Source organism: Schistocerca piceifrons, chromosome 8 (genome assembly GCF_021461385.2).
Source record: "Schistocerca piceifrons isolate TAMUIC-IGC-003096 chromosome 8, iqSchPice1.1, whole genome shotgun sequence".
NCBI lineage: Eukaryota > Metazoa > Arthropoda > Insecta > Orthoptera > Acrididae > Schistocerca > Schistocerca piceifrons.
In genome coordinates, this window is record NC_060145.1 from 239,587,136 (window position 1) to 239,614,499 (window position 27,364).

The following is a 27,364-nucleotide window of genomic DNA, read 5'->3' on the forward strand; positions in this document are numbered from 1 at the left end:
GACAGAGCACTGAAAGACCTAAGTCGAAACAAGGCCCCGTGAGTAGACAAAATTCGATTAGAACACCTGATAACCTTAGGAGAGCCAGTCCTGATAAAGCTCTACCATCTGGTGAGCAAGATGTATCAGACAGGCGAAATACCCTCAGACTTCAAAAATAATATAATAATTCCAATCCCAAAGACAGCAGGTGTTGACAGTTGTGAAAATTACCGAACTATCAGTTTAATAAGTCACGGCTGCAAAATACTAACACGAATTCTTTACAGACGAATGGAAAAACTGGCAGAAGCCGACCTTGGGGAACATCAGTTTGGATTCCGTAGAAAAGTTGGAACACGTGAAGCATTACTGACACTAAGACTTACCTTAGAAGATAGATTAAGGAAAGTGAAACCTTCGTTTCTAGTATTTGTAGACTTAGAGAAAGCTTTTGACGATGTTGACTGGAATACTCTCTTTATAATTCTGAAGGTGGCAGGGAAAAAAATACAGGGAGCGAAAGGCTGTTTACAACTTGTACAGAAACTAGATGGTACTTATAAGAGTCGAGGGGCGTGAAAGGGAAGCAGTGGTTGGGAAGGGTGTGAGACAGGGTTGTAGCTTATCACCGATGTTATTCAATCTGTATATTGAGGAAGCAGTAAAGGAAACAAAAGAAAAATTCGTGTAGGAATTAAAATCCATGGAGAAGAAATAAAAGCTTTGAGGTTTGCTGATGACATCGTAATTCTGTCAGAGACAGCAAAGAATCTGGAAGAGCAGTTGAACGGAATGGACAGTGTCTTGAAAGGAGGATATAAGATGAACATCAACAAAAGCAAAACGAGGATAATGGAATGTAGTCGAATTAAATCGGGTCATGCTGAGGGCATTAGATTAGGAAATGAGACACTTAAAGTAGTAAAGGAGTTTTGCTATTTGGGGAGCAAAATAACTGATGATGGTCGAAGTAAAGAGGATATGAAATGTAGACTGGCAATGGCAAGGAAAGAGTTCTGAAGAAGAGAAATTTGTTAATATCGAGTATAGATTTAAGTGTCAGGAAGCCATTTCTGAAAATATTTGTATGGAGTGCAGCTATGTATGGAAGTGAAACATGGACGATAAATAGTTTAGACAAGAAGAGCATAGAAGCTTTCGAAGTGTGGTGCTACTGAAGAATGCTGGAGATTAGATGCGTAATGAGGAGGTACTGAATAGAATTGGGGACAAGAGAAATTTGTGGCACAACTTGACTAGAAGAAGGGATCGGTTGGTAGGACATGTTCTGAGGCATCAGGGGATCAGCAATTTAGTATTGGAGGGCAGCAAAGAGGGTAAAAATCATAGAGGGAGACCAAGAGATGAATACACTAAACAGATTCAGAAGGATGTAGGTTGCAGTAGGTACTGGGAGATGAAGAAACTTGCACAGGATAGAGTAGCAAGGGGAGCTGCATCAAACCAGTCTCTGGACTGAAGGCCACAACAGCAACATGATATATTAAAAGCCAAGGAGTCCATATTAAAATTAGTGCATACATATTGCTAGCAAGAAGTTGAAAGGACAGTCTCAGTGACAGTTTGATTTTTTTGAAACAAAATATTGTGAAAAGACGAATTCCTCTTCCTCTGCTTTTTATACAGGACGTGAAAGAAGGTATGTTTCCAGGACTCTCGGAACATTGTACGTGTTACTGAATAATAAGCTTAATTTTATTTAAAGTGCCTATGCAACTCATTTTTAGACTCTGCTGTGTGAGCTTTCTTTTTATGTTTCAGATATACGTGTCAGGACTGTGCACTCACAGTGCACACATGATCTGTCAAGCGCATGGGCTCATGAACATGCACACATCGGGAAAACTATAAGAGATGTGCAACGGGATTTTGCGACACGATTCCATATAGAAGCTCCACCAAAGCGAATGATACGGCAATGGCAACAGAAACTCTCCGGAACTGGATTCATTTTGGATGGAAAGAGCACAGTTCGACCGTCAACACGATAGCAAATATGTGGATTCTGTAGTGAGACCTCCCATAAAATAATTGTGGAAAAGATCTGATGAACTTGGAATTCCAAAAACTACTAAGCTGACACACATGAAAGATCTGGAATTAAATGTTTTTAGGCCAACTTTCGAAAATGAGTTGGGTGATGAGGACATGAGGCGAAGACATGAAGCTTGCTCAAGATTACACGATGTGTCTGTAACGCTACCAAGACGGGTCAAAGTTTTCTTCTCAAGCGAATGTGTAATTTACCGATCTTGTCGGAATAGGGGAATTTTTTTTTCTGGAGCAAGGAAATCCGTATTGTTATGAAGAGTTAGAGAATAATTCCCCACTTGTTATGATCAGCGTTACAATATCCAGTAGGTACCTCATAGAGCCGCATTTCTTTGACGGTGCGGTGAACCAACGTTCTACACTCCTGGAAATGGAAAAAAGAACACATTGACACCGGTGTGTCAGACCCACCATACTTGCTCCGGACACTGCGAGAGGGCTGTACAAGCAATGATCACACGCACGGCACAGCGGACACACCAGGAACCGCGGTGTTGGCCGTCGAATGGCGCTAGCTGCGCAGCATTTGTGCACCGCCGCCGTCAGTGTCAGCCAGTTTGCCGTGGCATACGGAGCTCCATCGCAGTCTTTAACACTGGTAGCATGCCGCGACAGCGTGGACGTGAACCGTATGTGCAGTTGACGGACTTTGAGCGAGGGCGTATAGTGGGCATGCGGGAGGCCGGGTGGACGTACCGCCGAATTGCTCAACACGTGGGGCGTGAGGTCGCCACAGTACATCGATGTTGTCGCCAGTGGTCGGCGGAAGGTGCACGTGCCCGTCGACCTGGGACGGGACCGCAGCGACGCACGGATGCACGCCAAGACCGTAGGATCCTACGCAGTGCCGTAGGGGACCGCACCGCCACTTCCCAGCAAATTAGGGACACTGTTGCTCCTGGGGTATCGGCGAGGACCATTCGCAACCGTCTCCATGAAGCTGGGCTACGGTCCCGCACACGGTTAGGCCGTCTTCCGCTCACGCCCCAACATCGTGCAGCCCGCCTCCAGTGGTGTCGCGACAGGCGTGAATGGAGGGACGAATGGAGACGTGTCGTCTTCAGCGATGAGAGTCGCTTCTGCCTTGGTGCCAATGATGGTCGTATGCGTGTTTGGCGCCGTGCAGGTGAGCGCCACAATCAGGACTGCATACGACCGAGGCACACAGGGCCAACACCCGGCATCATGGTGTGGGGAGCGATCTCCTACACTGGCCGTACACCACTGGTGATCGTCGAGGGGACACTGAATAGTGCACGGTACATCCAAACCGTCATCGAACCCATCGTTCTACCATTCCTAGACCGGCAAGGGAACTTGCTGTTCCAACAGGACAATGCACGTCCGCATGTATCCCGTGCCACCCAACGTGCTCTAGAAGGTGTAAGTCAACTACCCTGGCCAGCAAGATCTCCGGATCTGTCCCCCATTGAGCATGTTTGGGACTGGATGAAGCGTCGTCTCACGCGGTCTGCACGTCCAGCACGAACGCTGGTCCAACTGAGGCGCCAGGTGGAAATGGCATGGCAAGCCGTTCCACAGGACTACATCCAGCATCTCTACGATCGTCTCCATGGGAGAATAGCAGCCTGCATTGCTGCGAAAGGTGGATATACACTGTACTAGTGCCGACATTGTGCATGCTCTGTTGCCTGTGTCTATGTGCCTGTGGTTCTGTCAGTGTGATCATGTGATGTATCTGACCCCAGGAATGTGTCAATAAAGTTTCCGCTTCCTGGGACAATGGATTCACGGTGTTCTTATTTCAATTTCCAGGAGTGTAATTTGCAAATGTTGCGTGAATGTTATATTCCAGAGCTCCAGAGACTGAAAATCCTTGGTGACAGTTGGCTTCAACAAGATGGAGCTCCTGGCCGATACGCTTTCCGCGTTAGAGAATTCTTGTATCAAATGTTACCCTAGAGGTGAATTTGGACAAGATCATTGCATCTGCCAGCGCCGATCGAGTGCCCTGCTGGGAGTCCGGATCTGACATCATGAGACAATTTCCTGTGGCGAATATTAAGCAGCATGTCACGAAACAACGATACCAGACAAATGACGAATTGAAGCAAGCTGTTAGGGAGGCACTCAAGGAAATCAAACTGCCCATGCTTCCGTGAAATTCACACAGGACCTGGCGCAGCATAATTTTTTGCCGCAATGATAATGGTGCCCATACTGATGTTCTGGGTCATTAAACAAGCTGGAACTTAAAGTATCAACGTTTGTCACATATTTGCTGTGACATTTTCGAAACAAATAAATAAATAAAAGAATTGGGGTGAAAGGACTTTCGGAGCAGACTGTACGATAGAAATTAGGGCCTGATACTCCAAAAGCAGAAGGGAAATGAGATGACATTTATATCGTAAAGAAGAAACTGACGGAGTTATTCATGATAATTCACTTTTTATTTGATCTAATATTGAAAATTCTACCATGCCATTTTGTTTGTGACGTACTTTTCCCGAGGCTGACCCTTCTTAAAATCATTGCATACGTTTTTATACCATCTAAATGTTTTTTCCAAATTTTATTCTGCCGGTAAGGTAAGGTTACGTTACTGGTCATTATAGTGTACAATATTAAATTTAGACTTTTAGTCGCAAACTATGGAAGTTTCTCTTAGTAAGGTGGAGATGATATCCTCATTTTCCACACTATCAGTCTCTGAGTGAATTTTTGTTTATGTTATGATTCAGAAGTATCATGGTTGTGTAAGCAAGGTCTTACAGTCAAAGTTGGTATAAGGGTTCGTGAAGATAAGATGAGGAAATTCACTTAGAACTTCTGGGGTAATAGACCGTGGTCGATTTAAAAACTTTCTCCGAACTTTTCCTCTTCGACTGCGGGAGACATATTTAGAGATAAAACGGTGAACTGTGATCAGAAATCGAGGGAGCGCCGAATATATGGGCAGTGTAGAGGGCACCACAGTCCATCACGTGACGCCGGCTACGAGATTATCTCTGGTAATGTGAACATATTCGATTGAAAGTAATCGATCGTCACTCTCACGCTGCAACTTTTACATACAAATTTTATTTAATTTAACACTTCCTCTTTTCTGTTAAAATTATTACGTGTTTTTAAATCTCAAAAGCCTCTATATACGTGCACGCATGATAATGAGATGTTTTTCGATATGACGCTCGCCTCATTGAATTTTAATATATGATTACTCTCTTGGTGAACATGTTCCGCTACGGTCAATTTATCAATGTGTCCCAGGCCACAATTCCTCTTTTGTTCAACCAGGCAAGTGTTACCTTTGTTTTCGTGGTACCAATGTAAACCAGTCCACAACATCGAGGAATTATATATGCGCCCGATGTAGCCGAAGGATGTCGCACATCTTTTGACGACCTTAAACATTCTTTTATCTTCGTGGTGGATCTGATGGAAGATTCCTCACCATATTTGCTCAACGCTTTCCCAATGCAATCTGCAATCTTAGTGACGAATGGAAGGAAAACTTTCGCGTTGGGTGGCCGTTGTTGCTCGCTACCCTGATTCTCTTCCAAGGGCGGAGTACTCCATCTACCTCTTTATTGGAATAACCATTCTTCTTGAATTTCGACCGTAGATGTTCAATCTCATCTTTTAAATAAGTCGTTCTTAGACTTTGTACGCCCTGTATATCAAGGTTTTAATCACACCTCTTTTTTGTCTGGGGTGGTGGTTTGAATCTTTATATAGACAACGGTCAGCATGCGGAGAGGAAACGTTAGGGGAAAGTTTTATATATAGACCACGGCCTATTAGCCCGGAAGTCTTACATGAGTTAGTACCAGCCTTGAAAGCTTACTTTGTATCATCAGACGAGGATATTGTTATTGAGAAAGCAAATACTAGAAAGACTTTCGTTTATGTTTTTATATATTTTGTATAAACGTAGAATATATGCTACTTTCGTGGCACTTGTGAGAAAAGTCTTCTGTTTGAGTGCGTATCCTACTGTGTATCTGTGTCAGCCACAGTACGGGAACGACCGATACGCAGCGAGAGAAAACTGACTGAAAGTACGACTTTTACTTTATTCTTCTTGTATGAATGACCAGGTCACCAGGAGTGTGAACATTGTAAAGAGTATGTAACTATATACATCAGGGTTTATTAACTAAACTTTACTAACACTTTTAACAAAGCGTCAGCGCAGTATTACGAACGCCAGCGTGTTAATACGTTGCTGGTACCAGCAAGCACAAACATTTGACAACTGCAGCACAAATATAAATGTGATTTAAACTTTACCATCAGAAATGAACTGAACATAGCTAAGACTTTCCAAGACAGAACAGTGTAGCTTAGGTTTGTTACCAGTGTGTTCTAACAACACGCAAGTGTTACGCAGATGCTTCGGGAACTCAAATGGGAATTCCTGGAAGGAAGGCGATCTTCTTTTCTAGGAACAGTATAGAGAAAATTTAGAGAACCGGCATTTCAAGCTGACGGCAGAAAGATCCTACTGCCACCAACATACTTTTCGCGTATGGACCACGAAGATAAGATACGCGAAATTTGGGCTCACAAGAAGGCGTATTGATAGTCGTTTTTCGCTCGCTCTATCTGCGAGTGGTGCAGGAAACGACTAGTAGTGCTACAAGATACCCTCCGCCACGCACCGTACGATGGCTTGCAGAGGATGTATGTAGATGCAGATAAAGATGCAGCACTTTGCCTGTTCATATCATCTGCAATCCAAAAAGGGTCTATTACAAATGGATGACACCAAGTCTCAGAACGAGAGAATGCTAGGCAGATGGAAAGTTCTGACAGGTCAGCGCTCCTTAAGAAGTTTTAGCCAGTTACAGGGCAGCCATACCCCCACGCTCCCCACTTTTATATGTTTTATTATTTACTTATATCAAATTCCTGCTTTCTTGTCTCAGTCAGTCGTGTCTCAATCTTAAGCTGGTAACACTAACTGACGCTTTTATAGTATGAAACCAGAGTCCTTTATTATTCCATTTCTCTTCAGTCAATGGTACCAACTTTTAAGTTAAGAATATGAAGAAATTTCATGTTGGTTAACGCTTCTGTTCACCGTAAAATATGCTTCATTTAGAATAACAGTCTGGACTCAAGATACGGGTGAAGGTGATATAAAAACAGGGATCTATAGAGCAGATTGAAAGGGGTGTTGGTGAGACTATTCGCCTCCAGGAATAAGACAGAACAACTGACGATATTCGAATCGTAATAAATTATCTTTTTAATTCAATTGTAAAAATTATATACAAACAAAAATTCAACAGGAAAATACAAAAAGCTTAAGCTGAGCTTGTATTGTAGTGGTTCCGCCGAGTCGTATTACTAGTGCCCATGTCCGCCTCCGTGGCCGCCGCCGCCGCCGCCTCCGTGTCCTCCGTGGCTGTAGCCTCCGTAGGTACCTCCGGAGTGGTCGTTTCCGCCGCTGTTATGGACCTCGGCGAAGAAACCGCCCTTCTTGTCGGAGTGGTACTTCACTGTGCGCACGTTGCCGCCGGGTTCCTTAATCGTGTACTCTCCTATAACGGCAAAACGCAGTCTGTTGTTAAATTTTAATACATATCAGTACATACTCTTTGCTTCTGTGTTTTACAGTGGGGGTGACGATGGAAATAAAATGTATGCAGGAAAAGAGATGCAAGCGAATGGATTTTAATTTACTTTAACATCGTCACATAAGATGAGAATTTATACATGAGAACATATAAAAATTCAGATCCTAAGACATTAGGAACGTCCGAGTTTCGACCAAAACAGCCGTCCATATGTTTGGATTCTAGAATTTGTATTTCTTAGTATTGAAGAAGAAAAAAGTATCTCAAATCAAGTATAAATTATTTAAGGGATAATCGGTTCCCTTCACCTTTCACTTGAAGTAAGGAGGTAAATATATGCATTTTGCATGTCTGTGGAGGCCGAGTAATAAATTATGAAGGGAAGTTGTCACCTTTCTATCAGAGTAGTTGACTTTGTTTTCAGTTGTAGTTCTTGTGTAAGGGGCGATCAAAAGGTTTCAGTTTCACGGCGCTGTTGCAGCGTTTATGCAACGTAGCGCGGTGCCGACGCGGATATACAAGCACCGAGGCGTAGGCAAGGGATTAGCGTGGTATTCGTGTCTCTCTGACGTACGTTGCGGTAAATGCGTCCAAACGCACCAACGTGGTGTTCTTTTCTTGGCTGCCGAGCCCCGCGGAGTAGCCGCGCGATGTGAGGCGCCATGTCACGGATTGCGCAGGCCCTCCCGTTGGGCATAGGTGTTGTAAGTAGGCTGTTTATGTTTTCTTATTGGCAACGTTACGTAGCGCTCTGTATGAAAATCACTGGCTGTACTGTGTGCAGTCTGTGGCTAGTTTACATTGTTGTCTGCCATTGCAGTGTTGGGCAGCGGCAGCTGGATGTGAACAGCGCGTAGCGTTGCGGAGTTGGAGGTGAGCCGCCAGCAGTGGTGGATGTGGGGAGAGAGATGGCGGAGTTTTGAAATTTGTAAGACTGGATGTCATGAACTCCTATGTATATTATGAGTTTTCAACACTATTAAGGTAAATACATTGTTTGTTCTCTATTAAAATCTTTCATTTGCTAACTATGCCTATCAGTAGTTAGTGCCTACCGTAGTTTGAATCTTTTATTTAGCTGGCAGTAGTGGCGCTCGCTGTATTGCAGTAGTTCGAGTAACGAAGATTTTTTGTGAGGTAAGTGATTTGTGAAAGGTATAGGTTAATGTTAGTCAGGGCCATTCTTTTGTAGGGATTATTGAAAGTCAGATTGCGTTGCGCTAAAAATATTGTGTGTCAGTTTAAGCACAGTTTTGTATAATTGTTCAAAAGGGGACGTTTCATAGTGTGTGTGTGTTGTTCTTAGCATAAGTTAGTTCAAGTAGTGTATAAGCCTAGGTGCCGATGACCTCAGCAGTTTGGTCCCTTAGGAATTCACATACATACACAAACACCGGTAGACATCCATCAAATGACAAAGAATGTGTGTAGGGCAGCATGTCTGTCGGAAACCACAAATGTGGAATTGTGCGCCAAGTTCCATGGTGCTTCGTGATAACGCGCGTCCCCATGTCGCAAATGTCGTAACGCAGACGTTACACCAACTCAACTGGGAGACAGTCGAGCACACGCCTTATAGCCCCGATCTCTCTTCATGCGATTATCACGTCTTCGGTCCCTTAAAAAAGCCCTTGAAAAAGGGAAGACATACTTGCTGGACGAGAATGTGCAGCAGGCAGTTACGGAGTTCTTCATGCAGCACTACCAAGCAGATGTCTTCAACCTGATGCGTTGGCGGGATGATTGCCTCAATGCTCAAGGCGTTTTTGCCTGACTGAAATATCGGTTCTGGACTGTACGGCGTTCGAACGGAAAGATTTTGATTGCTTTTTGCAATTCTATCCTCTGCCAGCCACCTAGATTTAGGTTTGCCGTGTTTTCTCTAAATTACTTACATTAGTTCCATGGACGATTTCTACAATTGATGGTAATGATGTGAAACTAATTATTTTACATTCAAATGTAAATAAGGCTAGATGCTGAACAGTGGCAAGAGCTTTCCTTCCCTTAAATACAGATGGGAATTAATTATTCCTATCCACTACCTTTTATGTATTACATAAATAAGAATTTTTCTACATAGTAGGAGTTTTCAGGAAGAAATTTTGCAGTTTGTTTTCAAATTTAACTTTGTTGTCGGTCGCATTATATCATTGGGTTACTGTTCAAAAATTTTGGTGACCTAAGGTAGACTTAATCTGGGCAGTAAATGTCATTTTTTCTCCTGGTATTGTAATTATATACATCATTATTCCTTTTGAACTGCAGTGGGTTATTTTCATTCTTGTGAAAATATGCAGCTGATCCTCTGTCCATTCCGCAGTTACTTTAGAATTATCCCCGGTAAACAGCAATGACTGCCGGCCTTAGTGGAAATACGTCAGTCAGGCACCTGGATTACCCACATGAATGGGGCAGGTGGGAGAGCCGAAATTCTCGTATGTTCTGTTGGCATCATATAGGAGCAAAACTCGTTTATTTTCATATCAATTTCTTTGTTAATTTGTTATAGCTTCAGCGAGGACGAAATATTCTCATTCGACTCCATAATTTTGTAAAGGAATTCTTCTACATTATACCAGTATGTTAAAAGAACGCCAAAGGTGAAGTTCTTCCCAGCCCCTAGGTTGGTTTGAACACTGCAGTGTTACACCTGGCCTGGGACTATTTAGGGTCGAATGCCCTTTCGTCCTCTAAGATTTGTTCTTACTTAGCAGTTACTGTGGGACCTAAAATTCAAACTTAACTCTGAAACACTCACTATCTTTATATTTTTCACATTAATAAACCGTTAAAAGTGGTGAAATTAGCCATAAGTTATAGACAAATTCATATTTCATTTAACCGTTGACCCTCACAAAAAGGACCATACAACTTTAAGTTAAGGTGGCTGAAGAAGGTAGCTTCTAAATTCAAGTGCTGATATCTACTAGCCACGGCCTAGATCTCAGCGATGCGACACCTGTGGCAGATCGACATTTCATGCTGCGTTTTGGTCAAACCAATTCGCCTCTTTAGCTGAATGGTGATCGCGTCTAAGTGCCATGCGGTGGACACGGGTTCGATTGCCGGCCGGATCGGAGGTTTTCTCTGCTCGAGGACTGGGTTTTGTGTTGTTTTCTTCATCATCATTGACACATAAGTAGCCCAATGTGGCGTCAACTGAAAAGACTTGCAACTCGGCAATCGAAATTCCCTAGGCAGAGACTCCCGACCATCAATGCTATACGATCGTTTCATTTTTTTTTTGGCTAAACTTTTATGCAGCAGCGATTTCGGATCGACATTGTTATCTAAATTCTCTAAATAATTTATAATCTACCTACCGTAGTGCATTTCCTCTATAAAAACCACTGTACTGGGAAGCACATGCTACCTTTCTGCAAGCACGAAGACTGTTACTGCAGTGAAAGAGGCTATTTCAAAACTGATGCTGGTTCTAACAGGGTTGCACATGACGTACGTAATCTCAGAGTGTGGCCAGTTCTAATGTTCGCACGGCTATTTCTGGTCCACCTGCGTATATTATTTACTGTACTGGTTTCTCTTGGTGAGTTACAGACATCGATATATGTTTATTATACGAAGCAGTTGTAATGCAGGAGGAAATTACTGTCAAATAATGGTTGTCAATACTCACCAACGACTTTGTCTCCATCTCGGGATTCCTTCTGGCTGTGGTGGTCCCCTGAGTGGCCGTCAGCTACACCGTATGCGTACTCATACCGAGGATGAGCCTGCGATAAAGAGAGAAACGCTTCAGTTACAGCGTCTGTCACAACCATCTCGAAACTATATGACACCATTGCTTTTGATGCTTGTAATGGTACGATACGGTAAATACGAAATGGAGCTACAGATAGCATCGGATTAGTGAACATTCAGTTACAGCGATGGGCTTACACGCAGCGGTATAGTCTCTTAACTGTCAAGAGATGTAGCACCTTCAACTCTGTATGGCTCATTTATAACGTAACGACCTAGCCTACTTATTTTCTGTTTATATTCGATATACAGTTAAAATAATTAATTAGAAACATTGTATATCACTGCATTTAAAAAGCATTAAAATTTAACAATAGTATGTGTGACAAAGTAAATGGTCAGTGAAATACAGTGCGCTACGCAATTAAAGGGTCATTTTCCCGAAACACCATAATTCTCTCCTATTGGAATGCATAAGTTTGAAATTTAGGCTCAAAGGTGCCTAGAACCTTCCTCTGTAACGGTGCAAAAGCATGGAGCTCTGCGACTTCATCCTCGGGCCGCAGACGCTTCAAACAGCAAAGTGTCGAAACATTAGAAAAAGAGGCCAGAGCTCAGAAGTTCATGTGTGATGTAATGTGGGTTAATGATTTCACACTGACAGCAAATTACACCACAATTCCGGCCTTCGGCAAAGTGGAGACGTCACACTGTGGGAAGATCGTCACCTCACCTCTTACCTATATTTCACCCCTTCTTTCTACGCCTCTGAGATGGAGGTCAGAACTGCACCACCCAGCATTGAAATCATGCGGTTCTCTTATGGGTGGCCAAGGATAACCTTACAGACACAGCCAGAAGTCTCAGATGAGACACGAAATGACCTCAGGGAGGTGGCATAAAGGGTGTCAATGAAACCATCCCTTTCCCAGTGACGTCGAGTTTCACAAATGTCGCGACTGAAAACGACAGTTCGCACTGCGATGAAACACAGGAAGATGTTTTTGAGAACCTGTGCCACTGCTGACATGATCGTACGTTTCAGCCCCTGGCTATGGACATCGTCAGCATTGAACGTGATCAAACTCCTTTGGACTGCAGCACGACCGTAAATTTTGCTTTTCGGAACCGCCAGGGACCATTGCAACCACCCATAGCACTAAAGATGGTTATGCTTTTTCGACCCTCCTGTTTCACGTCCTGCTCTGCGTGGTCAGGGAAGGGTTGGACGTTAACACATGTGTTAATACAACGGGAAGAGTTCCTTCTGAGACCCCCAGTTAGGCAATATTCTCGGCTGCATTCGGCACATTTACTGAGAATTTTAAAAATGTGCTTTTACAGAGAAAATGTGCGAAGGAGCCCTAGGCGCCTGCAGTTAGGCAACTGGCTTCAGTGGGAGTCAGATTGTTGCCTGTTCTTTTCCGCAGATTAATAACTGCAATACGAAATTTAATGGTAATTGTTCAGTACTATTCGCCTCAGTCGGTTGTATGAAGTATCGGAATCCTTACAGTTTGCATGGAGCGATGTGTCGCAGTACCATGACGCTGGCGTCGCATAAGTTCGACACAGAGTTAAATACTTCTTGTTGACACTAAGTGACGTTTTTCAAAGAGGTAGTAGCTTGTCCTAAAGCTGCACCTTGAAATGCCAGTTAGTTGTATCTGGTAGAGATTTAGGGGCGTGGTTTCCACGGAGTACTGCTCTTAGAGATCTCCCGAAGGTTCTGTCCGCTCGGCCTAAGAGCAACCTATCAACTTTCGCATAATTTTCACGTTCTGTCGCTTACAACGAAAGGGAACCAACAGAGCGGCTGACCCTCCGCCATCTAATCCCTGCCTCTGTATATCTCTGTTCTACTTTCATGCTCCATTAATCGACGTTTGATTTTAGTGGTTCGATAGTGTTGAAGATAGCTTTTTGTCTCTGGTGTTGCCCGTTTTATCCAGTGTAGGAAAGGCAAGGTAGGTTTGTAAATGTCTCTCTAGACTGCATTACAATAGTTAACACAAGTGACACCATATAGTGATACTTTTACGTACTACTGGAGGAGAGTAGTACGCGAAATGTCCTGTTATCTTTATTAGCTGCTAAGCATTCCCTTACTTGCTGGCGGCATTTACGGAGTAAAGTACGTTATTAGAAAGTTTCTTTTTCTGAGCGTATTGTGCCCGAGTACTTGGGAGTTTTCGTTTCTTTGAAAACAGCTGCAGCACACCGTGAATCTAAAAACAGCACAATACGAATTCAGTGCGCAACTTATTTGGCAAAAATTTGGACCCTGAGTTTGGAGTGAAACTGAAAGAACTTGATGCACACAGACACGATCTGGATATCAGTTAAATTAGGAACACGATACAAATCCAGGCGTAGCACCTTTAGCCGCCGACGTCACATTTCACGACGCTTCAGTACAACAAACCGTTCTAAAAATTAGGCATTTTGGGGATGTATTTAATGAAATGTATCACTTAAACTAGATATTTTCGTCAGACGCAAGTATAAGTACGAAAACCAATAACTGAATCACGATAGTTTCGGTAATTCTTTAACCAAGATGGCGACTACTCGGCTTACTTTTGTCAGCCAATCACAGCACAGGACCCGTCGTGCGAACTCATAAACGCCGCGTATTGAGCACACACGAGAAACATAAGAAAACAACTCTAGTTCGGAATTTGAAAACACGAAAAACATTGAGCATACAACGAAACTAATATACGCCGCAGTAAAGATCTCTGTAAAATGCGTCGTTGTTAGCGAGGTGTGTTCTGATAAAGTGTGACATCGACTGCTGAACTTTCTATCCGTAGAGCTTATCATTGTGTTAGCGTTTGGTGTTATGTAGTAGTTAAGTGGTTATGATCGCAAAATGTGGCTGCGTTCACCAGTACGGAAACCATGCGCCGCGCCTGGAAGTAACCACGTTGCACACTGCTTCAGTGTCCTTACGGTTTCGCGCAACAGCGGCGTGTAACTCACCACGTAGTCGACGTACTTCCCGCCGGTGTGGGTGTGGTGGTGACCGCCGTGTCCGTGACCACCGTGGCCGCCCCCGTGACCGCCGCCACCGCCGCCGCCGTCGCCTCCGTCCACGACGATCTCGTGGTGACCGCCCTCCACGGGCCCGTGGAAGTAGGCGAACGAGTGCGCGTGACCGCCGGGGCCTAAGTATCCTCCGCCGCCTCCACCACCGCCGTGGCCGCCTCCACCACCACCGCCCCCGCCGTGCCCGCCTGCGCTTGCGTGCAAGCACACTGCGGCCATAACTGCTGCTGCCAACATCTTCTGTACACACACAGACAGGGGGGCTTCTGTAGCTACACCAGCATTGCAAAAGGATGTAGAGGGTTTACCATTATTAACAGCGCAATCTGACCCGAACGAAAGCGTAGATAATAGAAGGAAGATCGTTACACTAAAAATGGGTCTGCAAAAGAGCTGTTTGTAAGATACTCTACCTGGTTCATGGTATCCCCGATGCAATGGTACCTGCTTGTAATGGGTAACTGACCATTAGGTGTCACGAGAGCCAGTATAGAAGGAGGCGGATGGTATTGTGTTGCCAGTAATGAAGCAGTGACAGCAGGATGAGGCAGTAAGGATGAAATGAGAGGATCACTAGTAAATTCCAAGCAGCTACTAACTGCCCAACTGCCTCAATGATTGCGCAAAAAAATGGTTCAAATGGCTCTGAGCACTATGGGACTTAACTGCTGAGGTCATCAGTCCCCTAGAACTTAGAACTACTTAAACCTAACTAACCTAAGGACATTACACACATCCATACCCGAGGCAGGATTCGAACCTGCGACCGTAGCGGTGCGCGGTTCCAGACTGTAGCGCCTAGAACCGCTCGACCACTCCGGCCGGCAATGATTGCGCATATGTATTTAAAAAGAATGGGGAACAATGGTACCAAAGTTTTTTTTTTTTGAGTCATGGTTTGATGTGGCTCAGCACGAATTCCTCTCCTTCGCTAACCTCTTCGTCTCAGTATCACTTACAACCTAAGTCCTCAGTTCTTTGTTGGATGTATTCCTAGCTCTGTCTTCTGCTACGCCGTTCTTTCCCTCTGCAGCTCTGCAGTAACAAAGAGGTTATTCCCTGATATCTTAACACATGTCCTATCATGAGGCGTGGATTTAATCGAAAAGTTTACATTTCAAATACGTTAGTACTAACTAGGACAATATTTGATACTGAAGTTAATAGCGTTATGTAATCACCCATTCGCATTTAACTCGCAAACGGTTCGATTGCGAACCCGTGTTAAACGTAAAGTTTTTCTTGTTTTATCGTGTACTTCCACCATATCGCTTTTATTTATGAAACATTCTGTAGATCAATATTTCTCTCATAATTGTAACTGTTGCAAGTTTTTGAGCAATCGTTAGTAATCTATGCTCCAGGATAAAACCGTTGTGTATTTGTAAATCTTTTTTTATTTGTCTTATTTTGAGCATTTCACACTGTAGCATTGGTGCTCTACAAGGAGGTTCCAGACGCGATAAGCTAGACAACTGCTTAACGAGAGGTGTTGACATCCACGCCGAATGTAGGTGAATATAGAATAGTTTTGCTGACACGTGTTAATGCCTCCACACACTACGTCACAACGCGTGCAGAGTCAGTGTGCGCAACATTTCCTACGGTTGCAATTATACACTCGTTATTAAAGTGTTCAGATTAGATTACAACTCCTACTCATACATACATACTGAGCAAGTCGGCATGCAGTGCTTGGAGGAGGGTACTTTATATCAAAGTTAACTACTCTGTATTCCATCTGTGTATGGAGGAGCGGGGTGGTTTGGGGAATGGTGAGACTGCGCATCTCCGCGTTCGTCCTCATCTCACTTATTCTTTGAACGTATGGGGGATGTATCATGAGAACAGTTGAATTATTGTACCATAAACGTCTGAAATCCTTTCTTTAAATTTACCCACAGAGTTTCTCGAGAACAGCATCGCCTTTCTTCCAACGATTTCTGTTTAAGTTAGTGAAGCATCTCTGATATACCATTAACCGAATTTTCCGTCCACACTTGGCAGAACGTGATAGTAATATTAAAAAGGAAAAAAAAATTCTACTGTTCTGAAAAGTTATATTTATTTAGTCGCGAACCAGTCTTCGGTTTTTCAGGCTGTCTTCATGTGACAATTGAATGTCGCAAAGACAGATAAACATGCTGTGCGATTTACACATGCTGTGCGATTTACACAGATATTGTTTGTACAGAAGCTACAAAAATGACGCAATGGCCTTGCCGGAATAGCTACACCGGTTCCCATCAGATCACCGAAGTTAAGCACTGTCGGGCGTGGCCGGCACTTGGGTGCGTGACCATCCGGGACCCCATGCGCTGTTGCCATTTTTAGGGGAGATAATTTGGAGAACGCATATGATATGAATAAAGCATTTCGCTGAATAAAAAGTAGATTAGACAGTTACTGATAATTACATATAACTACAAGTATCTATAAGATAAATTTAATCTGTACTGCACATATAATGAAAGCATTCATTAAGGAAAGGATTAGCTTGCTTGTAACTTATGAGATAATTTGCAATTTGTGATGTTACCTACGTCAGACTAAGTTTATGTGAAGTGGATGAATACGAGATGCTAGAGTTTATGTTGGGGGAATTGGGGCTTAACTCAACTGCAAACATTGAAGTACGAACGACGGTGAAAAACGTATTATCCACAAAAAGTGATGTTTCGAGTTCGAGCTCCGGTCCGATAAATAGTTGTAATGTATCAGGAAATGATTTATCTTGTCATGTCGATTATCCTGATCTTCCATATAAAAAGGAAGCTGTCTTGAATATACCAAGTACATGACTCTGCATCTGTGGCCTACTAAGCGCCGTCACAGTTTATGGCTCGCTCCCATTAATGACGGGTATTTTGAAACAGTGAGCGTCTCTGTACTTAGGTCGCCATCATCGGCGTTGTTGCTGCCTGTAAAGGCAACAGTGCCTCTGTTTTAGTTACTTCAGCCGGTGTTCTCCGTAATAACTGCTAAGAAATTATTGTTCTCGAGTATCTGTCTAGTCAACGCCGTACTACAAACTACCAATCGGGCCTCCTTCATTCAACATACGGTGTATGGTTAAGCCGTGTTTGAACAGCCGGGTGGCTTTCGATTCAGAGAAAATGAAACTCTTTATGTTTTGTAGCTTTAAAGCTAAATATTTGCTCTTAGTTGTATGTAGCAATGAATCCACTTGAAAATCCTCCAGCCGCGAGGCTTTAAAAAGCCGATTACTTACAATGCCGATTTATTAATGACATATTACAACACTAAGTCCACAGCTCGTGGTTTTGCGGTAGTGTTCTCGCTTTCCACGCACGGGGTCCCGGGTTCGATTCTCGGCGGGATCAGGGATTTTTCCTGCCTCGTGATGACTGAGTGTTGTTGTGTCGTCATCATCATCATCATTCATCGCCATTACGGTCGGAGGAAGGCAATGGCCAACCACCTCCCTTGGACCTTGCCTAGTACAGCGGTGCGGTTCTCCCGCATCCTCCCCTACGCTCCTCGGAGTATGGGACATCATCATCACAACACTAAGATGTATAATTTATACTTTTTCTCTGTCGGAACCATTGTACAGAAAGGGCTCCACTGCAAAATGGCTGTCCACAAACCACTACAATATACAGGGAAATATCATAAACTGCAGAAATGATGTGATCAAGAGCGATGTGTCTACAAACGCCCAGAATTATGACTTTACCTTTTATTCTCCTCTTTCTCTGTTGACGGTTGAGAGGAGAAAAAGTCCCAATCTAACATCCAATGTGTTGCTCTAAGTCGATAACTTATCAATGCAACCATCAGTCACATACCGGTCATAACTAACATAGGACTACTACTATCGCCGTAGAAAATTTATAGAGATGCTGTTAATGGGCAACAGTGTATGATGGTACTTTTTATGTTCGTACCGTTTTTTGATACTGCTGAAATTTACTCTTCGGACGAACGTATGAAATTTGTGCTGGAATGAACCTTAAAACGTCGTTTTCAATGTACTAGTGCTAACAGACCTGTGAGAGATCCGAACATGAAGAAATGAATGAATACCGTGCCTCGTGGTTGCTTACTCGTATTCCGGTGAACAAAAGTATTACCGTCTCACTAAAGGCTCCGAAATCTTCCCATTTATCACCATCTCAGTTTCTGTAATTAGTTTTGGTGAATCTGTGTCTTCGGTTTTCGCTCACGAATGTAACGTGCAGTGACATGTCCTGTCGCGCAACTCGGACGAGTTAATCGAACTTTCGTGTGGCTGAAAGTATCTGTGCCCTTACAGAATGGGCATCTGCTGCACTTCCAAAGACCTGAAGGCCACCGCACACACGTAACTTCTGTAAGACGGAAACAATCCGGAATCATGACTTCGCGTCACGGACAGATCTGAGCAAGACCCTTGACTGGGTGGCGCAGAGCTACGAAGTACTTAGCCTTTGAAGCAGCAGCGGAAGTGTTAGAGAAGGCCGAGGCGGTCCTCACCTTAAAGGCTGCCATCCTGGCGCTGCTGTGGAGCTGTGTGGTCTGTGACGGCGCCCATCGGAGGCGGCGGGCCTTTTATACCGGCGACGGCCCCGTCTCTGGCGCGGCTCGGGGATTCGACACACCCGCCGCCGTCTCCGGGCGCGGACTTTCTACGTCGCTACTACGAAACCCTCACACTGGCGCGCGACCGTCGCCCGCTAGCCCTACCGCCGCTGCTGCAGGCGCCACACTCTGGTATGAAGAGCAGACATTAAGTTTTAATCATCACTTGACAAAAAAAAAAAGTTACGTAACTGACAAGGAGATCACACGCACCGGATTCTTTTTTTTAATGTTACGGGGAGTTTAGAGCTCAGATATCAAAGTCAGAGGCAGTTCGATGCACCTCCCAAAAATTCCCGAGAAAATCGACTGTGAAGTTGCCTGAGCATTTTCAGTACTGTGAAGTATGGTCAGCTCTTCACTAGGCAGTGTACCTTTGTGGAACGGCCTTCCTGCCATGTGTGGCACCTACATTACATTCCCGACTGATGCAAGCTTTTAAAGAAAGGTGTTTGTTCTAGAGCATTTCCGTGAAGAGTAAAATACATAGAGATGAAAAATAATTGAATTTATAATGTCTTTAACTTAAGCAATCGTTATTAAAACTTTTTATAAAAGATAAGTGATTAAACATTTATATTCGCAATGAAAACTGTGTTTTTGTGTGCGACATGTGATTAGAAATAAGAAGACGTGCACTTTTCAAGAACATGACCATTTGATATGTGTTAATTAGCATATATTTGTTTAATTTTAAGTTTAAATTACGTAGGTATTCGAAGTGAATGGGAAAAACCAAAAAAATATTGACCGAAACAAGACGAATCACTGATCCAGCGATTACGTCTTCAGCACTGCTGATTATTTTCCCATCTTAGTGTGTTTTACGTTTCATAGAAACACTCGTAGAACATGGAAACGTTCGTAGAACATAGCCGTTTGTTTAAAAATGTGCATATGTCGGGAATTGAATTCATGCCCCACAACTGGCCGCGGAGCATTCTACCACAGAGCCACAGTGTCTAGTGAAGAACTGACCACACACTACAGTATTGAAGGTGCTCGGGAAACTTCAAACTCGATTTTATCGAGGTTTTCTATTTATTTTGTATTTTTAACAGCTTTTGGTGGCTGATATTTGAGTTCTGAACTTCATGTACCATTAATATAAAAAATTACAAAAATCCGGTTGCATTTTGTTTCCTTGTGAGTGTGTATTTGTTTACAAGTACAGGTTGCAGGCCACCTATTTTTTTGTTTTTTGCCGGCCGGAGTGGCCGAACGGTTTTAGGCGCTACAGTCTGGAACCGCGCGACCACTACGGTCGCAGGTTCGAATCCTGCCTCGGGCATGGATGTGTGTGATGTACTTAGGTTAGACAGGTTTAAGTATTTCTAAGTTCTAGGAGACTGATGACCTCAGCAGTTAAGTCCCATAGTGCTCAGAGCCGTTTGAACCATTTTTTTAAATTTCTTTTTTTGAACTTAGTACCTAACGTATCATTTCAGAGAAAATGCCCTGAAAATATTCCTCTTTTCATACAAAATTCAAGGGGTCGGCGAATCAAAGTGGGAATTAGTGTGGTCACTTTATCCGTCGTAGTTTTTTCTTGTATTTCGATGAAAACTGTGCGGTGCCAACAGAGATGGAAGTGTCACCTGAAAAAATGACAAATGAAAACACCTTCAGCAATCTAAATTTCCGGTTTTACTTTATTTGTGCAGCCAGTTTCCGCATTACAATACGCCATCTTCAGGTCCCCTGACGTGTAGTAGGCATCCCATCTCACGTGCAATCGAAATTTGGTTCAAATGGCTCTGAGCACTATGGGACTTAACATCTGAGGTCATCAGTCCCCTAGAAGTTAGAACTACTTAAACCTAACTGACCTAAGGACATCACATACATCCATGCCCGAGGCAGGATTTGAACCAGCGACTGTAGCGGCCGCGCGGTTCCAGACTGAAGCGCCTAGAACCGCTCGGCCACATCGGACGGCAACCGAAATTTGGGCCAGCACACAGTCACTGGTATCCGAAGACATCTTTTTAACAAAGCGATCCCTTGGATCGATTCTCCAAGTGTTGATCGAAGGGACTGTTTTGTTAAAAAGAAGTCTACGGATACAAGTGACTGCATGCTGGCCCCTATATCGATTGTACAAGAGGTGGGATTATTCCCACACGTCAGTCAGAGGTAACAGTCCAGTTCTCGCAACCATTTCATGTAAGACGAATTTACAGAGGGTTGGCGTGAATGTTAATAACAACAGTGGTCCATTTTTTGATGACAGTGATGAAGAACCTGATTACGGAGAAGGAAATTCATCAGACGCTGAAAATACGCCGGTGTTACTTAGCATTATATTGCCACCAATCTAACTTCATAAGGTTTAGACAAGGCATTTATTAATATTTTGGTAATTTCTTTAATGTTAGCGGTATATAAGCTGAATGTTATAGATGTCAATGAACGCTGGTGACGTTCGTTTTACCTTTTAAAAATAATAATATCCTTAGCGTTATAAGAAATGAATCGCTGGCACAGGAAATTTTTCCGGGCAGGTAAAAGTAAGCAATTATTAAACCACTTCATGACAAGGCAGACTTAAGCAATTATCGTCCAGTTTCCTTATTGACATCTCTTTTCAAAATATTAGAAACAGTAATGTGCTCCAACGTAGTCGCATTTGGGAACAATTTACTTAGCATATTAAAGATTGGATTCCAGAAAGAATTCTATTTATACGTTCACTCATCAAACAGTGCAAGCCTTAAATAATAAAATATCGCCAATTGATACTTTTTGTGATTACTTCAGGGCTTTCGAGTGTGTAGATCACGATACTCTCTCAGAAAAACTCAAGTTTTAGACAATTTTACACACAGCTGATTTGAACAATATTTGACAAACAGAATGCAAAAGATTGTGTTAAAAAATTCAGACAGTGTCTGAAAGGTAGAAAATTTTAGTGAATGGGGTAAAATCGGAAAGGGAGTCCCACAGGGCTCAATCTGGGATCCTACTCTGTTCCTTATATATGTGAATGACCTTCCTCTTATCATTTAACAAGCAAAATTTATACTTTTCGCGAACGATACTAATGTTAAAGCAAATCTCATTAGAGATAAAACAACAACAGAGTTTGTAAATGAAAATTTTCAAAGAATTATTAAGTAGTTCTCTGAAAATGGACTCTCCCTTAATTTTGAAAAAATACGCTACTTTCAGTCTGTACATGAAATACAGTCTTATCAATAACTAATGTACCACAAGAGCGGGATTCAGTAAGTTGGGTAGCACACTCCAAATTTTTGGATGTATACGGGGTGTAACAAAAAGGTACTGCCAAACTTTCAGGAAACATTCCTCACACACAAATAAAGAAAAGATGTTATGTGGCATGTGTCCGGAAACGCTTAGTTTCCATGTTAGAGCTCATTTTAGTTTCGTCAGTATGTACTGTACTTCCTCGATTCACCGCCAGTTGGCCCCATTGAAGGAAGGTAATGTTGACTTCGGTGCTTGTGTTGACACGCGACTCATTGCTCTACAGTACTAGCGTCAAGCACATCAGTACGTAGCATCAACAGGTTAGTGTTCATCACGAACGTGGTTTTGTAGTCAGTGCAATGTTTACAAATGCGGAGTTGGCAGATGCCCATTTGATATATGGATTAGCACGGGGCAATAGCCGTGGCGCGGTACGTTTGTATCGAGACTGATTTCCAGAACGATGATGTCCCGACAGGAAGACGTTCGAAACAATTGATCTGGGTCTTTGGGAGCACGGAACATTCCAGCCTATGATTCGCGACTGGGGAAGACCTAGAACGACGAGGACACCTGCAATGGACGAGGCCATTCTTCGTGCAGTTGACGATAACCCTGATGTCAGCGTCAGAGAAGTTGCTGCTGTACAAGGTAACGTTGACCACGTCACAGCCGGCCGGGGTGGCCGAGCGTTTATAGGCGCTTCAGTCTGGAACCGCGCGACCGCTACGGTCGCAGGTTCGAAACCTGCCTCGGGCATGGATGTATGTGATGTCCTTAGGTTAGTTAGGTTTAAGTAGTTCTAAGTTCTAGGGGACTGATGACCTCAGCTGTTAAGTCCCATAGTGCTCAGAGCCATTTGAACCATTTGAACCGCGTCACTGTATGGAGAGTGCTACGGGAGAACCAGTTGTTTCCGTACCATGTACAACGTGTGCAGGCACTATCAGCAGCTGACTGGCCTCCACGGGTACACTTCTGCGACGGGTTCATCCAACAATGTGTCAGTCCTCATTTCAGTGCAAATGTTCTCTTTACGGATGAGGCTTCATTCCAACGTGATCAAATTGTAAATTTACACAATCAACATGTGTGGGCTGACGAGAATCCGCACGCAATTGTGCAATCACGTCATCGACACAGATTTTCTGTGAACGTTTGGACAGGCATTGTTGGTGATGCCTTGACTGGGTCCCATGTCCTCCCACCTACGCTCAATGGAGCACGTTATCATGATTTCATACTGGATACTCTACCTGTGCTGCTAGAACGTGTGCCTTTACAAGTACGACACAACATGTGGTTCATGTACGATGGAGCTCCTGCACATTTCAGTCGAAGTGTTCGTACGCTTCTCAACAACAGATTCGGTGACCGATGGACTGGTAGAGGCGGACCAATTCCATGGCCTCCACGCTCTCCTGACCTCAACCCTCTTGACTTTCATTTATGGGGGTATTTGAAAGCTCTTGTCTACGCAACCCCGGTACCAAATGTAGAGACTCTTGGTGCTCGTATTGTGGACGGCTGTGATACAATACGCCATTCTCCAGGGCTGCATCAGCGAATCAGGGATTACATGCGGCGGAGGGTGGATGCATGTATCGTCGCTAACGGAGGACAATTTGAACATTTCCTGTAACAAAGTGTTTGAAGTCACGCTGGTACGTTCTGTTGCTGTGTGTTTCCATTCCATGATTAATGTGTTTTGAAGAGAAGTAATAAAATGAGCTCTAACGTGGAAAGTAAGTGTTTCCGGCCGTATGTCCACATAACATATTTTCTTTCTTTGTGTGTGAGGAATGTTTCCTGAAAGTTTGGCCGTACCTTTTTGTAACACCCGGTATATTAATGAATACTTGACTTGGAAGAACCATTTTATTGAGCTTCTCGAACAATTAAGTTCAGCTACTGTTGCTCTTCATATAATTGCTCATCTTGGAAACAAATGTATTAACTTCCTGAGATATTTTGCATGTTTCCACTCTATAATGTCGCACAGAATTATTTTCTGGGGTAACTCATCACTTACAAATAAGTATTGATTGCAAAAAAGATAGCAGTAAGAATTGTTTGTGGTGTTCATCCACGAACGTCATGTAGATACCTCTTAAACAAGCTTGGCATTTTAACAGCGCCGTCACGATACATATTTTCGCTAATGAAATTTGTCATAAGTAACCTTTCACAATTTGAGAAGAACAGTGACCTAAATACCTGCAAAACTAGAGGGAAAATGACCTTTAGTGTCCATTGTTAAAGTTGTCAGTGGTTCAAAGAGGAGTACAATATGTAGTTATAAAATTTTTGATCATTTGCCCAATAACCTGAAATGCCTGACAGGTAGTGAAGCATAATTTTAAATCTAATTTAAAATGACTTCTCCTGGACAACTCCCTCTATTCCATTAATGAATTTCTATTGAAAAACTGCCGTTATAAAAAAAGTATAGTTCATGAGTAAGACTAAAAATAATCATGTGTTTATTAATGTTAACACTAATCATACATAAATATCCTATGAACTGACTCATTTCACATCAGTTCGATAAAAGAATGATTCAAATGATCTGTGGTACATCTGACTAACTAACTAACTAACCAACGCTGTGGCCCGTATGGGAGCACGATGCAGAACATACATGGTCGTCCGTGGTGAACACACCGTGTTAAGAACACGTCGGGCATTTGTACCGTCCAGGGAACCATCAGGTTCCGCGGTGACTTCAGTGTAATTATTGTCTTGGAATAAAAGTGTAATTTTTGTTTATCACATTGTGTATATCCTTCAGTTATCTTCTGCTCCATACTATAGTTCTACGTATGATTCAACTTTCATGGAGCTGTGTTACTTGTCAGTGACACGTCATGCGAAAGTTACTTCCGTCTTTGTACACTAGTATACGTTCACTCAGCAGAATAGCCTTCTAGAGGCTGCAGAGGGCCGTTAACGTTTGTTGTGTTCTGTAATACAATAGTCACGAGTAGTATGGACATTTCTGGAAAATAAAAAGGTCCTTTATGGAGGAAATTGCGTTGCTAGTGGCGACTGTGTGGACGCATGCATCGTAAAAAAGTTATTGTCTTGGCTATGTGCAGATGATATTTGTATTCAGTTGTGAAATCTGCACGAGAGACGTTTCTACAAACAGGATAGAAATGACTGTTGCATATGATAACAGCAGTGACGCTTAAAAATGACAGAAGTATGCATTAAGGCCCTCATAGATAAAAGAAACATCCTGTAATAATTTCCTCATGAACCAGTGGTCGTAGGCAGGTGTGAATGTTTACGCCGAAAAGAAAAATATGGGACCATCAAAAGTAAGGAGTCGGTGGAAACGATTCACGCTGTGTTTAGAAAGAAAAGACATTTCATGATAACGACACATCACCTTGAAACGACTCCGTTCTGTATTGTCGCTAAATATCTTGAACTTTTATTATCCGCTTTACGAGTAGTTAGTCTCTACTGCGAAGTTTCGTGACCTTGCTAAAACCTTTAGCCGCTATCGTGGCGTAAACTATGCGCTCAAGAACATTATTAAAAATTACACCTGAGCACTTTTGAGAACTGTTTTTACTGAAACTAAATATTTAATAAAAGTTAACCGTGTGTAAAACCTGTCTGATTATTGTAAAGGCAATCATTTCCCGGAGCTTTTTAGTGGAATTTAGGGGGATCGTTTTACACGGAACAATTATCTCTTCATTTCACTCTTGTTTTATCGTTTCGATAAGTCAGTATTTTCCACTAAACCATAGTACCAGTATTTACAACTGTTTCAGAATCCAGAACAAATTCATCTTGAGTATTTTCCTTCCGCAAATAAATAATACTGTGTGTAGAAATTGGGCGCCAGTTCTAAACAGATAAACATTGACAAAAGTTGTTTTAACTGGACTTAAGATCCTTGTCTATTTTTCGCTTGAAAAACTGCAAATTTATCTTTAGTATCAGATTGAAAGAAACAAGACATTTAGCGCCAGCCACTTTTTCAATAAAACTGACAATATTTTTCGACTAGAAATGAAGTTACTGTTTTTGTCTTATTAGTTTTACTTTAAATTTGAGAAAGTAAGTAAAGGAAATAAGTCCGCCCGGCTAGCCGCGCGGTCTAACGCTATCCTATAACTTTGACGCCCTGTAGCATCTTTGGATGAAGTTTCCGGACATGGGTTCCTACATAAAACTTGATCTACTAAGTCCCCTTACGACCTCTAGAAATGTTTAACATGAATTGTGAAACGCCCTGTAGAAGAGGCATTCTAAGTGTGTACTTGGAAGAAGAAGAAGAAGACGACGACGACGACGAAGAAGAAGAAAGGAATATCACCATTTCTAGTGCTACTTGAACGTTTTTCTTGGTATACATATCAATGAACAATTTTCAGATTATCCTCGTACTATTTCAGTACAGATGGAGAAAGAAGTGCTTAAATTCCGTGAACAGTAAGTAAACTTCCGTTAATTTTAGTCCTTAACTTAGACTGAACAACGGAACATGCGCTAGAGACCTGTCATGCTTATCCTTTGAGAGATAAAATACAACTATTTGATCGAACTATCGTGACATTACATTTCTGAAGACATTACAAAGACTGTAATCAAAACTAAACGTAAAGAGACACAATGTGTACGTGTGCAAATGTGGCAGAAGAACAGTGCAAATTTAGAGCACGTAACTGATGCAAGGGTGATTTAAGTGATTAGCACTCCGTCTTCAGGCCCCAAGTGGCCCATCAGGACCATCCGACCGCCGTATCATCCTCATTGAGGATGCGGATGGGAGGGGCACGTGGTCAGCACACCGCTCTCCCGGTCGTTATGATGGTTTTCTTTGACCAGAGCCGCTACTATTCGGTGGAGTAGCTCTTCAATTGGCATCACTAGGCTGAGTGCACCCCGAAAAATGGCAACAGCGCATGGCGGCTGGATGGTCACTCATCCAAGTGCCGACCACGACCGACAGCGCTTAACTTCGGTGATCTCACGGGAACCGGTGTATCCACTGCTGCAAGGCCGTTGCCGATTTAAGTGATTACCAAAAGCAAACTGAAAAGAGAGGCCTTGAAAAAAAATTCAATTCACATATAAAAACTCACCGCAAAGAAAGGAAAATCTAATGCCCTGACAGATATTTCACACTATTCATAAGTACGGGGCTATTACAAATGATTGAAGCGATTTCATAAATTCACTGTAGC

General features: G+C 42.9%; 1 protein-coding gene across 1 annotated transcript in view; it reads right to left on the minus strand.

Moving 5' to 3' along the window:
* Positions 1 to 1,391: 1,391 nt before the first annotated feature.
* Positions 1,392 to 27,364, minus strand: part of LOC124712235 (uncharacterized PE-PGRS family protein PE_PGRS20-like) — a gene marked incomplete at its 3' end in the record, with an annotated part of 62,785 nt that continues 36,812 nt past the window's right edge. Inside the window, exons 4-7 of the mRNA XM_047242529.1 lie at positions 14,295 to 14,511; positions 11,245 to 11,341; positions 7,382 to 7,568; positions 1,392 to 1,401 (exon numbers count right to left, since the gene is read on the minus strand). Of these exons, the coding sequence (XP_047098485.1) occupies positions 1,392 to 1,401; positions 7,382 to 7,568; positions 11,245 to 11,341; positions 14,295 to 14,511 (511 nt within the window). The remainder of the gene's footprint in view (positions 1,402 to 7,381; positions 7,569 to 11,244; positions 11,342 to 14,294; positions 14,512 to 27,364) is intronic.